Source organism: Cucumis melo, chromosome 8 (genome assembly GCF_025177605.1).
Source record: "Cucumis melo cultivar AY chromosome 8, USDA_Cmelo_AY_1.0, whole genome shotgun sequence".
Classification (NCBI taxonomy): Eukaryota; Viridiplantae; Streptophyta; class Magnoliopsida; order Cucurbitales; family Cucurbitaceae; genus Cucumis; species Cucumis melo.
The window spans coordinates 16,542,392-16,558,704 of record NC_066864.1 but is presented as its reverse complement, the minus strand read 5'-3'; the positions used below and the strand labels follow the sequence as shown (position 1 = coordinate 16,558,704).

At 38.7% G+C, this 16,313-nt stretch overlaps 1 protein-coding gene across 11 annotated transcripts in view; it reads left to right on the top strand.

Annotated features, from left to right (window-relative positions):
* Window positions 1-16,313, top strand: part of LOC103499508 (ABC transporter A family member 1) — a 77,777-nt gene that overhangs the window by 41,068 nt on the left and 20,396 nt on the right. For all 11 annotated transcript variants that reach the window (XR_007822887.1, XR_539831.3, XM_008462526.3 and 8 more), the window contains 4 exons: window positions 6,798-6,852; window positions 6,955-7,026; window positions 7,655-8,374; window positions 8,522-8,700. Coding sequence is in view for 9 of the 11 variants with exons in the window: in XM_008462526.3 (XP_008460748.2) it covers window positions 6,798-6,852; window positions 6,955-7,026; window positions 7,655-8,374; window positions 8,522-8,700 (1,026 nt within the window). In the remaining 2 variants the exon portion in view is untranslated. The remainder of the gene's footprint in view (window positions 1-6,797; window positions 6,853-6,954; window positions 7,027-7,654; window positions 8,375-8,521; window positions 8,701-16,313) is intronic.

The following is a 16,313-nucleotide window of genomic DNA, read 5'->3' as shown; positions in this document are numbered from 1 at the left end:
AAGAATATAAGAAAGAAGTGAGAATCCTCACAATTGGTATCAGAGCCTTGTCAAACTGGGAGTGATTACAAGACTGATGGCACAACGACAAATGGAAGAAAGGCTGGAGGGAACGGAAAAAGAGGTGTTGAGCCTCAAGGAAATGATGCTGGAGATGAAGAAGAGTATGGACAGATTGGCCGATGAGTTGAGGGACCAGTCTTATAAGAAAAAAGAAGAATCTGGCATATCCGACGGGTCCATTATGAAAATGAAAGGAAAAATGGAAGAGACAGATGTAACTGGAGAAATACATACCCACCAGATCGATCGAAGCAAATATAAGAAGCTGGAAATGCCCATGTTTCTGGGAGAAAATCCAAAATCCTGGGTTTACCGGGCAGAGCATTTTTTTGAGATCAACAACTTACCAGAAGCAGAAAAGGTCAAGGTGGCAGTGGTGAGCTTTGGACAAGATGAAGTGGACTGGTACAGGTGGAGCCACAATAGGAGAAAGGTGGAATCGTGGGAAGATCTGAAGACCAGAATGTTTGAATTCTTCAGGGATACTGGACAGAAAAGCTTGGGGGCTAGGCTAATACGCATTCAACAAGAAGGCTCCTACAGTGATTATGTTAAGAAGTTCGTGAACTACTCGGCACCTCTCCCACACATGGCTGAAAGCGTGCTCCGTGATGCCTTCTTAACTGGCTTAGAACCTGCGCTTCAAGCTGAAGTGATGAGTCGACACCCTCAAACACTAGAAGATTGTATGATGGCAGCCCAGTTGGTGAATGACCGTAACTTAGCACTCAAATTGGCACAAGCAGAGATGGGTATTATCGAACCAAAAAGAAGCGAATCAGTTGGTAATAAGGTGCAAGGGAACAACGATAAAGGGATGATGAGGAAAAATGAGTTCCAAATGAAGCAAATAACTATACCCCTCAAGGGAAGTTATCAAAAAGGAGAGCCCCCCGTTAAAAGACTGTCTGATGCCGAATTTAGAGCACGTTTAGACAAGGGACTCTGTTTTAGGTGTAATGAGAAATATTCTCATGGACATCGATGCAAAATCAAAGAAAAAAGGGAGCTCATGCTCTTTATCTTGAATGAAGAAGAAAGCACCGAGGAAGGGGAAGGTTCAGAGGCACCAAACACAGGACCAGTAGAGATCAATCAGTTGGAAGAGCCAGAAGAAACTATGATCGAATACCGGGCCATCACCAGTTTGACAACTAAGGGAACTATGAAGCTGAGAGGAATAGTCAAAGGAAAAGAGGTTGTTGTATTGATTGACAGTGGGGCAACCCACAATTTCATTCATCATGAGCTAGTCAAGGAAAGGAAAATCCCCATCAATAGAAACACTCAGTTTGGGATTACTATTGGCAATGGCACAAGTTGTAAAGGAGAGGGCATTTGTAGCAAAGTGGAAATCCAGCTTGAAGGGCTAAGAGTAGTAACTGATCTGTTGGTGGTGGGATTGGGGACAATAGACGTGGTGCTGGGAATGCAATGGTTGGATACAACAGGCACCATGAAGATTCATTGGCCATCGTTGACAATGGTCTTTTGGAAAGAAGGGAATAAGGTGGTTTTAAAAGGAGACCCGGCTTTGATAAGGGCAGAATGTTCACTCAAGACCTTAGAGAAAACATGGGAAGCGGAAGATCAAGTTTTTTTGCTTGATTGGCAAAGATATGAGATCGAAAATGAGGATGCTGATAGCAAAAACACGAGCCAAACAGGAGATGAAGAGGGATTACCAATGATTCAGTTCTTACTCCATCAATACTCTGATGTGTTTAACAGTCCGACCACTCTACCACCCAAGAGAATCATCGATCACCGCATACTCACTCTACCGGGGCAGAAGCCAATCAATGTCCGACCTTATAAGTACGGCCATCAACAAAAAGAAGAGATAGAAAAGCTAGTCATTGAAATGCTGCAGACCGGAATCATTAGACCAAGTCACAGCCCTTTCTCAAGTCCAGTGCTATTAGTCAAGAAAAAAGATGGGGGCTGGAGGTTTTGCGTCGATTACAGGAAGCTAAATAAGATTACAATAGCTGATAAGTTCCCATTCCGGTTATTGAAGAACTCTTGGATGAGTTACATGGGGCCACGGTGTTTTCCAAATTAGATTTAAAGTCAGGTTACCATCAAATACGAATGAAAGAAGAAGATATCGAGAAGACTGCGTTTAGGACGCATGAAGGCCATTACGAATTCGTGGTGATGCCATTTGGTCTAACCAACGCACCTGCCACTTTTCAATCCCTAATGAATCAGGTATTTAAGCCTTTTCTCCGACGTTGTGTTTTGGTTTTCTTTGATGATATACTAGTCTATAGTTCGGACATAACAGAACATGAGAAACACTTAGGAATGGTGTTTGCAACACTAAGAGACAACCAGTTGTATGCTAATCGCAAGAAATGCGTTTTCGCTCACTCACAAATACATTACTTAGGCCATGTTATTTCAAAACATGGAGTAGAGGCAGATCAGGATAAAGTTAAATGTATGCTACAGTGGCCAAAACCCAAAGATGTGACAGGTTTAAGGGGTTTTTTGGGGCTGACGGGCTACTATAGGCGTTTTGTCAAAAGTTATGGTGAGATTGCAGCACCCCTGACTAAACTACTGCAGAAGAACGCTTTCAAATGGGATGATAATGCCACCCTTGCATTTGAAAGTCTGAAATCGGCAATGTCTACCATACCAGTACTGGCATTACCCGATTGGTCTTTACCCTTTATGATAGAAACTGATGCCTCAGGCAGTGGATTGGGAGCAGTACTATCCCAGAACAGCCATCCCATAGCATTCTTCAGTCAGAAATTGTCTACAAGGGCTCAAGCCAAGTCCATATACGAGAGAGAATTGATGGCTGTAGTATTATCCGTGCAAAAGTGGCGGCATTATCTTTTAGGAAGGAGATTCACCATTATGTCAGACCAAAAAGCTCTAAAGTTTTTATTGGAGCAGAGAGAGGTACAACCACAATTCCAAAAGTGGTTAACCAAGTTATTGGGATATGACTTTGAAATTTTGTACCAACCGGGACTTCAAAATAAGGCAGCAGATGCACTTTCAAGGATGGATCATTCAATCGAATTGAAGGCGTTGTCAACAACAGGGATTGTAGACATGGAAGTAGTTACAAAGGAAGTCGAGAAAGATGAAGAACTTCAACTCCTAATCCAACAGTTGCAGAATAACCCAACATTGGAGGGAAAATACTCTTTAACAAATGGCACGCTAATGTATAAAGGAAGGGTGGTGCTGTCTAAATCGTCTTCAATTATACCCAGCCTCTTACACACCTTCCATGATTCGATTTTGGGGGGCCATTCAGGATTTTTGAGGACTTACAAGCGAATGAGTGGTGAGCTGTTTTGGAAAGGTATGAAAGAAGACATCAAGAAGTATGTTGAACAGTGTGAAATCTGCCAAAGAAATAAGAGTGAAGCAACCAAACCGGCAGGGGTTCTACAACCATTACCCATACCCGACCGCATATTGGAAGATTGGACTATGGACTTCATCGAAGGATTGCCTAAAGCAGGTGGTATGAACGTGATTATGGTGGTTGTAGACCGGCTGAGTAAATATGCTTACTTTGTCACCATGAAGCATCAGTTTTCAGCAAAGCAAGTTGCCATGGAATTCATTGATAAGATAGTTCGAAGACACGGCATCCCTAAGTCAATTATATCAGATAGGGACAAAATATTTGTAAGCAATTTTTGGAAAGAACTATTTTATGCCATGGATACCATCCTTAAACGAAGCACTGCCTTTCATCCTCAAACGGATGGCCAAACAGAACGGGTCAATCAGTGTTTAGAAACCTACTTAAGGTGCTTTTGTAATGAGCAACCAAACAAATGGCATCGGTTCATTCCATGGGCAGAGTTATGGTACAACACCACATTCCATTCGTCAACACGCACAACTCCTTTTCAGACTGTGTATGGTAGACCCCCACCACCCCTGATATCCTATGGAGATAAGAAGACACCTAATGATGAAGTTGAAACATTGCTGAAAGAAAGAGATTTGGCTATTAGTGCGCTCAAGGAAAACCTCACGATCGCTCAAAACAGAATGAAGAAGTTTGCGGACTCAAAGAGGAGAGAACTTAAGTTTAAAGTAGGAGATGAAGTCTATCTGAAGTTAAGACCCTACCGGCAGCGCTCCTTAGCAAGAAAAAGAGCAGAAAAGCTAGCTCCTAAATATTATGGCCCATATCGCATCACTGAGACCATAGGAGAAGTGGCATACCGACTTGATTTACCACCCGAAGCATCAATTCATAATGTTTTCCACATATCACAGCTCAAACTGAAACTAGGCAACCAACACAACGTCCAAATCCAACAACCACAGCTCACAGCAGAGTTCGAATTACAACTTTGGCCGGAGACAGTCTTAGGCATACGTTGGAGTCCTGAATTGGGAGCCAATGAATGGCTGGTGAAATGGAAAGGACTGCCAGACAGTGAAGCCACCTGGGAATCAGTTTACTCAATGAATCAACAGTTTCCTTCATTCCACCTTGAGGACAAGGTGATTTTGGAACCCCGGGGTATTGTAAGACCTCCTATTATTAATGTGTATAAGAGGAGGGGTAAGAAAGGAAAGTTACATGACAGCAAGGAGGAAAGAGAGAATGGAAATGAAATAGTGGGTTAGTGGAGCAGCAAGTGGGCCCTACAGGATCATATTGTTTGTCCTATTCGGCCAAATGTCTTATAAATAGCAAGGGGAGGGTAGCATTCTAGGTATGAGAGATTTATGAAGAATGTTTTGAGAAGGAAGAGAGATTGGCGGCTGGGGAACCCTACCTTAGCCTAGGAGAATAGGTTGGTTGGTTCTTTACTGTTTTCCTTGTTTTATTTCCTAGTTATTTCTATCATATATCTTGTATCTACTGTTTTTGGCAATATAAATATATAAACACAGAGTGCTGCCTCTGTTTTTGCCCTTGAGTTAGTAAAAGAATATAAGAAAGAAGTGAGAATCCTCACACAATCTTCCAATCCACAAAATATTGTCAGCACTGCCTTCAATGCATTACTCCAGCCTTTGGGAAAATGCTAAATATTCTTAAGCTTTGGATCCTTTGCATTGCTTTTTGCAAATATTCAAATACTTAAATGTCAAAGAGAAATATGCTTTAGCAATGTCAGTCTCTGAAAAAACCTTCAATCCACCTAGTAAGAATGCCCCTGACACTTCTTAAAGCTTCCAACAAAAGTCCAGCCAACAAATTTTGAGCACTAGATGCTTTTTATGAATGGTTTATCGAAGCTATCTCTTCTAGTTTATTGAATTAGTACAATGTCCGGCTTAATTTCTTTAGAAATCTTTTAAGAATCAGCCACATTGATTTTTGTCCAAGCCTCAAGTAATTCAATAGCTAATCTTCATTTTTCAGCCCTGAAGGATATCCATTGAATGACCTATTTTCCTTTGGATTAAGCTAAGGAAATTTCACAGGCTTCCAATATGGAATGCAAATTTTGAGGTATGTCTTTCTTTTCCAATGGAGTAAAGGGAATTGGAGAAAAAAGTATATATATATAGAGAGAGAGAGAATAAAGTTATATATATATAGAGAGAACCTAGACAATACGTACAATTACAATAAAGGACACATATAATATAAATATATGTTATAACACCAATGACTCTTCATCGAAGTCTTTTGGAGCTTTATGAGAACTGAGAAGCTGTCTGAAAAATGCAATGTATTCCTCGCACAGAAGAATTGTAAGACTCGTGAGAATTACACTCGGAATGGAAGATGAGTTTATTCAATAAAGGTAAAGAAGTTGACCTATTTTGTTCTAGTCCAGGAACTTGGATCTTGACACAACTCGCCTCAAGCAAGTCGGGGTTTGTGATTTTTGTCCAGGAATTGTTGAAAGAAGTCCTTTTCCTGGCGAAGTGTTTCCGAAAAGGCTTAAACAAATAAGAACTTCTTCAAGACATTTTAGAAATCATGCACTTCTTGTTTCTCTTCCTTTGTTGATGCATGGAAATGTTAGCCAGAAACTTCTGAGGTATTTCAACCTTACTTGTATTATCCTTGGACAAATGGAATGCTATTTTCACTTTACTGTTTGATTGGTTGGAAAATGGCAAGGAAGAATCGGATTCCGAGGCCAAAGAAGATAAGAGCTCACAACTGGAAGATGGAAGGGTTCTTGAGTGATTAGTTACTGCTGCTGAGCTGTCCTTTGGGGAGACTAACAGAGGAACTGCAACAGCCTCTTTTTAAAATTTCTTTTTCATGCCGTTATGGATGTAAGCTGAAAGGTTACTTTGCAGAGAATAATTTCCATCCACATTCTCTTTCCTCAATAATGTTTTATTCGTGTTCACACTTGGCTGGAAAGGAGCCCCATATGAGTTCTCCACAAGCGAGGGGGGTTCTAATATTTAATTTACCTCCACCCATAAGCTTAAGTTTTTTGGGTCAGTTGATGATTTTAACACTTTTAAATGTCCAAGGGTATAAAATCATGAACCACTAAAGTTTCAGCTGTAGAAACAGAGTTAAATATGTAATGAGTAGCATCGTATTTGCAAATCTTCATCTATAATTATCTTACACTTTTTCTTAATATAATAGTGTGTTTATCATACGACCATTGGGTTCAACTATAAATTACAAAGGTCTTGGAATCAATTATTGACCTACAAATTTTACACAACCTTAAATGTTACACTTCTTATTTATTCATTTCTTTTTGCTCTTTTTCTTTTTTTCTTTTTTTTCATTTTTTTCTTTTTGACAGTTCTCTTTTCTTAAAGCATCAGTATGGAGTCGGTTATACTCTTACTCTAGTGAAGGTGAAGGTTTCCACCAACTTCTGCTTCTCTTTCTGAAGTTAGTTAATGATTGTTTTCCTAACTTGTAACCTTTGCCTCTCATTCATTCTCAACGTCTTTCAGTCTGCACCTACTGTCTCTGTTGCTGCAGATATCATCTATCGCCACATTCCATCAGCAGTTTGTGTGAGTGAGGTAATCAATTCGCAGCTTTTTGATTGCTTTTTATCCAATTATTCGTAATGATCTTTTAAAAAGCATTTTAAGGATTTTTGCGATTGATCAGATCTTTTACTTGAGCTGTATATAGCGGCTCTTGTATTTAGATGCTACAACATCCCTTCTTGTTGACATCGTTTGAAGAAGGAAGATTCATGCAAGAACTATTCGTTGTTTTCCTTGTTCACCGAGAGCACTAGTGAAAAATGTTCAAAATAAGGTGTTGGCAGTTCACTTGTGAACTTATGAGCGTGCTTTCTTGATTCTTATTTACTGATTAGTTTTCTATTCCCAAGTATTTTTTCCCTCTCTCTCCCTTTTTCTTAAAAGAAAAAAAAAGTACTTGAGGTTTCAGCAACCCTGCTTCCAGAGAGCATGCTTTACTTCAAGGATTGGTGTATTATTTTAGTGCATATTATGCCTTGGCCATAAAGAACATGTGTTGAAAGTTTGTTGAATGCACAGACAAAATAGGTAGGTGAAAAGGAAAATTGATGGGCACAGACTTCTTTTGTGAAGTTCGTAGTTTCATTTAAAGCAAACTTGACCCTTCTTTATACTTTTTAATTTTACATCCTATATGATTGTTTACCGTGCTTCTCAGGTTGGGACCGAGGTCTCCTTTAAGCTTCCAATATCATCCTCTTCTTCATTTGAGAGCATGTTTCGGGAAATTGAAAATTACATGCGAAGATCAGTTTCTAATTCTGCAATTAATTATTCTTTGGAGACTAGTACTGATGTTCAAAAAGACCATCTTGGAATTGATAGTTACGGTATATCTGTTACCACTCTTGAGGAAGTATTCCTAAGAGTTGCTGGATGTGATTTGGATGTTGCACCCTGTGAGCAGAAAGAAAGCTCCCTCCTTACGGGTTCTGTGGTTACAGATATTTCTGTTCATCACGTGCCTAGCAAAATCTCTGGGTCCCAGCATTTTTGGAAATCTGAAAAGTCTGGTTTCTTGGCTCTTGCAGTAAAAAGAGCGTGTGGTTTGATATTTTCAACAGTTTTCAGTATTATTAACTTTCTGAATTTAGGATGCTGTGAGTGTGATTTGCTATGGAGATCAAAGTTCTGGCAACATACAAAAGCATTATTTATTAAGAGGGCCATAACTGCTCGTAGAGACCGCAGAACAGTTGTATTCCAACTTTTGATTCCTGTTCTGTTCTTGTTTGTTGGTCTTCTCTTTCTTAAACTCAAGCCACATCCAGACCAGCAGTCGGTGACTTTGACAACTTCAGAATTTAATCCAGAATTAATTGGTGGTGGTGGTGGTGGTCCAATTCCTTTTGATCTGCAGTGGCATATTTCCAAGCAGGTTATCAGTTATCATGCTAACCTATTATTTTCTTTGCTCTGTGTATAAGGTTATCTCGCTCAACAGCATTAAATACTTCTGGGCTAAACTTCATTCATGGGTTTTGCATGTGAAACTGATACTTCTCTCTGGCATTTGATGGCACAGGTTGCACATTATATTGAAGGTGGTTGGATTCAAAAATATAAACCTAGTGCTTATAAGTTTCCTGATACTGAAAAAGCATTGTCCAATGCAATAGAAGCAGCAGGAGAAACGCTTGGACCAACTCTACTATCCATGAGCGAATATCTGATGTCTAGCTTCAACAAATCCTACCAATCAAGGTGTGCTGACACATATCTATAAGTTTTTTTAATTCTGGCTTATTCTTCGTGTAGCTTTTGGATTAAGCTTGACAATGGGGATCCTATGTTAATGGTCTTGTTCTTCTTACTTGAGATTGACTCTTTAAATTATCTACTTCTCTATTACTCCGTGTGTGTATCCAGTTTCAATGCTTACTGCACTTTAGATCGTTTGTTTTTTTGCTAATAGTTTGCTAAGAAATTTCAGCTTAAGTTACTTAAATGGCTATCTTTCTTTTTTCTTTCTTCTTCCCTTTTTTTTTTTTTTCTTTTTTTTTTTTTTTTTTTTTTTTTTGAGATTATGACATGGGGTTTTGTCAGTCGTGGAGAGAATTTTAATAGATGGCCTTGGAGAATTGAGGGTATATTAATAATTAGTTAAATAATTTGATGGGGAAGTTGATTATAAATGCAGTGTAATCAACAGGTAGTTGGGAATAGGAAAGATGGACAATATTGGGTGAGTAAATTAGGCTTAAGAGTTATCTCGAGATTGGGAGGGTCCAAATACCTCAAACACTTGGTTTATCTTGTATTTTCATTATCGTTTATATTTCAATATATCCAGGTTTTATGAAATATATGAAGTAAGCATGATGATGTTTAGGGTTTTTGTCGTCGAGTCTAGTTATATACTTGTTTTCAGTGTAAGATTTTGCTCTGTTTCTTCCGTTTCTGGTTTTCAACAGATCTCTTTTTATAAAAAATAAAAAATAAAAAGAAAGCTTTGCAGGTCTCTTTTTTCTTATTCTTGTTTGACCTCAGTAATATTTTATTCCTATGTGATTATGCTATTTATTTTGCTTCTTCATTTCTAATGTCCTTGAGCAAACCAGTAATCCATAGTGTTTAACCAAGGACTTGTCCTACGATAGTAGGTGAATGAAAAGAAGTGAAAATCTGATACCAAATGATAAGTAACCTGATAGACCCCCAATTAGATTTGTTTACAGCAGAAGGAAAAGTTAGTTATACCAGCTGGAGTTTGTTACATTAGTTTGTTATATTAGTTTGTTATATTAGTTGTAATAACACTCACATGTGAGTTAGTTAGAGGCTGGCAAGATTAGTATAAATACTAATAGAATTCAGGAGGAAGGATATGAGAATTTTGTAAGAAGATTTACTGTAATTTCTTGAAAGAGAGAAAGGCAGTAGAGAGAGAAAGGAATTGAGTCACTCAATTCCAGAATGTACCCCTTATCAGAATCTAAATAGAAGAGGAAATTCATACCAAAAGGTGGTGTTCCATCATAACCCTCAAGTAATCAAAAGCATCCAGGTAAGTTCTCTCTCTCCTCTCTCCTCCTCCTTCCTGTCAACGTATCACCGGCCCCTTCTCCTCTCCCTGTAGACACTGCTGTACGTCAAATTTCATCCAGACAATCCTCCTCGTCTTTCTAAAGAAGGTTTGGCCCACCTGGCAGCCATTCTTAAATTACAGAGATGGAAGTAAAAAGCTGCAAAATTGACAATTTATTTTTCTGCATTTGGCATGCAGACGAAGCTTTTCACATAGAAGACGCTGAAGTTAATTTTTTTATGTCATTATCGATCTTTCAACTTAGGTGGTTCATTGAATCAGTAAAAGAATTCAATCGGATTTCTAAAGAAGTTTATTTCTACAAGAAAGAAAAAGTCAAGAACGGAAGGGTCAAAATCTCCAAATTCAGAAGTAAAAGTCGGTGGTAGATGATTGTGAATTAATCCTTGGTTGATGATTAAGATTGATATGCTACCACATTAGCATGAAGAATTTATCGTGGAATTTAAGAGGGTAAGTGACGAGTCCAAAAAATTGGAGGAGATTTTAATATTACAGAGGAGTCCAGGAAAAATTTCCAATTGGGAGAGTTACAAAGGGCATGAGGAGATTCAATAATTGCATTGCAGCAGCCAAGTGATGGAGATTCCACTTAACAATGGCCGTTTCACTTGGTCTGAAGAAGGAACTACTGTTTCACACTCCTTGATAGATTCTTAATGTCCAACACTGGGGATTATTTATTTGCGAATTCAAGAGTCTCTCGCCAAGCGAGGGCAGTGTCAGATCATTTCTCTATTTTGCTTGAAGCAGGATCCTTTAAGTGGGGTCCACCTCCATTCGGATTCTGCAATAGCTGGTTATATTAAAGAAAGTTGTCAGGGCATTGAAAGGTCATTGAGCATTAATGATCAGCAGGGCTGGGCTGGTTTTATCTTTTCCACAAACTAAGAAGCATCAAGATGGCATTGAAGCAGAGGAAGGCGGATTTCGAAAAGTAAAGGAAGAAAGATGAGGAAGAATTGCTCAAGGAAATAGAGAAATTTGATATTCAAGTGGAATCATATGAAAATATTATCATGGATAGAGATGAAAGAATGTTGCTGAAAGCAGATCTTTTTTCACTCTTCCGCATTTGAGGACAGGAATTTGAGACTAAAAAGTAAACTTAATTGTCTTAGTCTGGGAGACGAAAATTTCAGATTTTTTCATCTGTTCTTGACAGCAAAGAAGAGGAAAAATTTGATTAGGGAGTTAATTGGCGATCAAGGAACACCTAAAGACCTTATTCTAGAATTCTATAGGTCATTATATAGTAAGGTACTGGGTTGTAGAGTAATTCCCCTCAACTTGCAGCGGCATTCAGTGAATTGGCATAAAAACGAGTTCCTAATAGCTCGTTTTAAGCGTGAGGAGATTAAGAATGCTCTAAACTTATTGGGAAGAAACAAGGCGCCAGGACCTGGCAGTTTCACGGTGGAATTCCTACCGGAACTTTGGGATTACTTCAAAGAAAACATCAAAAAATGTTGGAGGAATTTTACACAAATGGGAGGCTCAAGTGTTAAAGAAAATTTCATATGCTTAATCCAGAAAAAAGAAGAAGCAGTCTGCATTTGAAATTTTAGACCAATTAGTTTAACTACTCTGACTTACAAGCTAATTGCAAAGGTGTTAACTGAACGCCTTGAAAAAGTCATGCCAAGTATAATTGCCCTCACACAATGTGCTGTTATCAGAGGAAGGCAAATATTAGACCCAATCCTTATACAAACGAAGTTGTGGAGGATTATTGGTCTAAATAGAAGAAAGGGTTCTAAAATTGGATTTGGAAAGGCTTTTGATACAGTAGATTAGGATTCTTTTAATAAATCCTTACTAAGAAAGAGGCTTCGATACTAGGTGGGGTTTCATGGATCTTGGCTTGTGTGTAGCCCAAAATTCTCAATATTATAAATAGAAGGCCAAGGGGGAGGATCAAAGCTTCAGGGGCATTAGACAAGGGGACCCACTGACCTCCTTTCTTTTCTTACTAATCACTAAGCTATTATGTGCCATATTGAATAGGCTTTATGAGAAAGTAAAGTTTGAAGGGCTGCTGGTGGAAAGAGATAAAATTCACTTTCATATATTGCAATTTGCAAACGGTATTTTAATATTGTGCAAATATGAAGATGGTATCCTGGAAAATATAAGAAAGACAATTGAATTTTTGAGTCGTGCTCCAGGAAAAAGGTTAATTGGGAAAAATCAGCACTTTGTGGCATCGATGTTGAAGAAAACAAGGTTGTTGAAGAGGCTACCAAACTAAAGTGCAAAGTTACTCATCTTCCCTACAATTACCCTTGGACACCCACTCGTATGATATCCCAAACAAGTTTCTTTTTTGGCTCACTATCAAAAAACTTGTAGGATATCCAGTCCATTTTCAAATTCCTTTTCTGCCACTCTAACAAATGGGTCTCAATGAATTTAGCAAATTTAAGCCTATTAATTCCCTTTCTTCTTTCTTTATGAAGGCTGCATTTCCTTGTTTTCAGCATCTCATGTCTTGCACACCACCCATTTTCCAATATGGATTTAACTTCCTTAGATAAAGCCATCAACTTCTTTTCCTTTGAGATATAATGGGCCTCATCTTTCAATTTTGCACTCAGCCCATTAAGCATCTTTTTGGTCCAGTTTTGATTAGATTCTTTTCCCAATTGTTGTTCAATATGATATGATTTAACTATTCTCACCCTGTGGTTTGCTTGTGTCAATCCTTCTCCCAGCCTATAATTTTTTTTTCCAGCCATTTATTAACAAATCCGACCTTCACGAGAAATTTGAGCCCCAACTTCTCCACGTAGCCTAGTTCATTTGAGGAAATCTGGGCCTTTTCATTTAGTTCCAGCTGTCTCACTTTTCATTTAGGGCCTTTTCATAAACCAGAATTGTGCAGCTGTCTCTAATTCCTAGCCCCACCTTCTGACACTTCACATGGATTAGAAGATTTTTTCCTTCTTCACAAAAACTTCCCCCTCCCTCGCAAATTTCAAAAACAGCCTTCATGAAGGTTTCTGGTCTCACTTGTGGCTTCGTCGCTATCCGAATTTCGACAAACCCATTCGTGCCTTAAATCGACTACCGCCAACGCACCCTATCTCCATCTCCTTTTCCCACAACTGGGCTTTTCGGAAACCAATCTTCTTCTTTCTTCGACCACCGATGAACGCCTCAGTTTCTTTCTTCTGTTGCGGCTTCTGTTGTTCACCACCTCGATTTTCCGTAATGACCCTAAACGATTCCATTTGCCAGTCTTTTCGTGATCTCTCTACTAATTCCAGCGCCTCTTTCTTCCTTATCATCACCCCTTCTATCTTCCTCCGATAACCTTGACCGTAAAGATTTATTCGTTCATCTTCTCTGTTGCATAACCTCCTCGTCCCTTCCCTAATTTGATATAGCTCGAACGACATAAAAGAATAGCGAATAAAGTATGTAACTCAAAAAACTGATAGCCCATGTACACGATCAACCTCTCAACAGTGCCACTCCAATGATCCGTTTCTACCTTCATCGACCATATCTTGGTCGACTTGTTCCACATAGGCATTGATGTTTGACTCTTCTTTTTGTATCCTTCACTACCACTAGCTGTTAATGATAGCTTTCTCCACCGTTTCTTTGTCTCTCAGCCTCTTCCACTTCTCGTCAATAATGTTCATCTCCTCTCCCATGATTCTGCCTCCTCAGTTCAGCGTATCTGTTTCCACTAAATATTTGTCTCCGACCATCTCGCCTTTTGTCGTCGGCCATAGGCATGCACGATTAGATTTGGCTTCCTCTTCCCTCCATCTTTTTCATGGCCGCTCTTCGATTCCTTCATCTTTAAGTCATTGTTCCGTTTCTCTTTTTCTCCACCATTGTGGTGCCCCTCCTCATCTCTTTTGTTTTGGTTTGTTTCATAAATTTTACCTCCCTAGCAATCTCACGATTTTTGTTTGATTCGCCTTCCCTCCCTACGTTCTTCTCAATCAGTTTCCTCTTAATGGAGTTTGTTGGAATAAACCCCATCCCTTCTCCCATGATGCTTTTGGACGTTCGGAAGGCTCCTTTCACAAATGAACTCCCAGTGGAAGCTCACTAGCAGTTTCATATTTAACTTTCACTACCATGGTTTCCAGTTTTTCTGATATTTTCTTTTCTGGTGCTTGTTCTCCAATTTTGATTTCTGCTAGTTTCTTCTCCTCTCTTTCTTTATCTCTTTGTAGCCATTCAGAAAGCTTTTGATGCATTGATCAAACATTCCTTTGTATTTTATTAGTCGTTCATTTTGAGTTTCCCCCTCTGTTTCTTGTGACTTTTGGGCTTCTCCCTCTGTCCACACTTCTCTTTCAATTCTTTCCCTCTTGCAATCTGCAATCCATTTCTGCATCTTCTCCTATGTCCACGGCGTCTCTTCTTTCTCAAGCGCCTCACTTTTGCAATCGGCAACCCATTTAAGCACTTGCTCCCTAGTCCCTTTCTCAATCGCACCCTATTCTTCTTCCATTTTTCCTTTCTCAATTGCGCCCTAGTCCCTTTCGCAAATCCCTCTGACGTACCACATTCTTCATGTTGGAGACTAACACTGGTTTCTCTTAATTCCTCTTCTAGCCTTTCCTTGCTTTTGGACAACCCTAGAACTATATCTTTTAGTTCCTCAATGTCTTTCTCATTTGTTTCCAACCTCTCCTCCATTTGTTTCTGCACCATATCCCATGTCACCCCCAGGATGTTAAGGCTCTGATACCAATTTTTAGGATCCCACCTTGTCATGCCCGCCCCGCATGTGTTCCAACCTCTTTATGCGGTACGCGATGCGATTTGAGCAGTCCTGCCTCAAGATGAAATGCCAGAAAACTCAACTTAAGTCCTTCAATTTGGCTTTATCGCCCAGTTCAAACTTAAATCCTTACTTACTAAGCGATAAGGCAACGTAGCACACAAGCAACAGAATACAATAAACACTTTTCTTTATTAATTTTAAAGCATGTGTTCCAACAATACACTTAAATACAAGAATTTAAAAAAAAAACGCTTAAACGCCTTCAACAGCTTCCAAACTCTAAACGCCTAGCCTGCTCACCTTTCTTTCTTACTTTGTCTCAACGCCTGATATCTTGGGGGAGGGAAACTTAACACGTAAGTCAAATACTTAGTGAATGATAGTTTTGAAAATCTTTTTGGGCATACAATACGTAAAACCATTTTCATAAAACACGCTTCAATGCCTCATTTCAATAAATCATAAATTACACATTAGCCTTTCGTTATTCCTTCGTCAGGAACATGAACCATTCTCACGCATAGACTACTGTGATAGCCTTTTCATCAACATTCCTTAGGAGAATTTCCTGGTTCATTACCAGTTGCTCAGGCCGTTAAGCTCAATACGGATCTTTTATGCATTTGCCAGCTTCGCTCCACCATGCAGATCTTTTCTACATGGTTGTCTTTAATCATTATATGTGCATAATAGTTAGCTCATTGATAGGAATAAGACTAATAATTTACTCACAAACATAACATACAATCGTTAAACATAAACTTTATAAGCTTTCTTTAGAAATCACCAAGTTCATCAACATTTAGGTGTAAACCAACATTACAGACAACATGAAGTTTAGAAGAAAAGCTTTAAAGCAATTTAACTTTAGAAAAAATCACTCACTATGCTAGGTTCCCTACTTTCAGAACGCCTGGACCTTCTCATCTGATAACCTCTCATTGACGGAGGCAGAGGTCGAACGAGGCTAGTGGGGTAACGTCAACTAAATTTCAATAAGATAAAACCCTAGAGCTCTGATACCATGTGAAATTTCTATATTATTGAATAAATCATAATAATTCATAATTCAAAGTATATAATGATGTTTTACATAAGAATATATATAGACCTTAAAGAAACCACTAAAGGAAAATTCATAAATGGAAAATACCAAAAAGTAAAATAATAATGGAAAATACTAATAATTCATAAACCCTAACTTTCCTTTTAACAAGTAAATTGATTTACTTATCCCATACTCGTCATAGTATTTCCTTTGTTGTGAGTGTTGTTAGCCCATTTATGCAGACTCCCTATGAAGAACACATGGAAGTTGTCAACAGAATATTAAGATACTTGAAAACTACACCTAGTAAAGGGTTTATGTTTAGAAAGACCATCGAGGCATATACTAACTTAAACTGGGCATGATTTGTTGTTGATAGGAAATCTACCTCTGGTTATTATACCTTTGTATGAGGCAATTTTGTAATTTGGAGGAGTAAAAAGCAGAATGTTGTGGCTAGGAGTCGT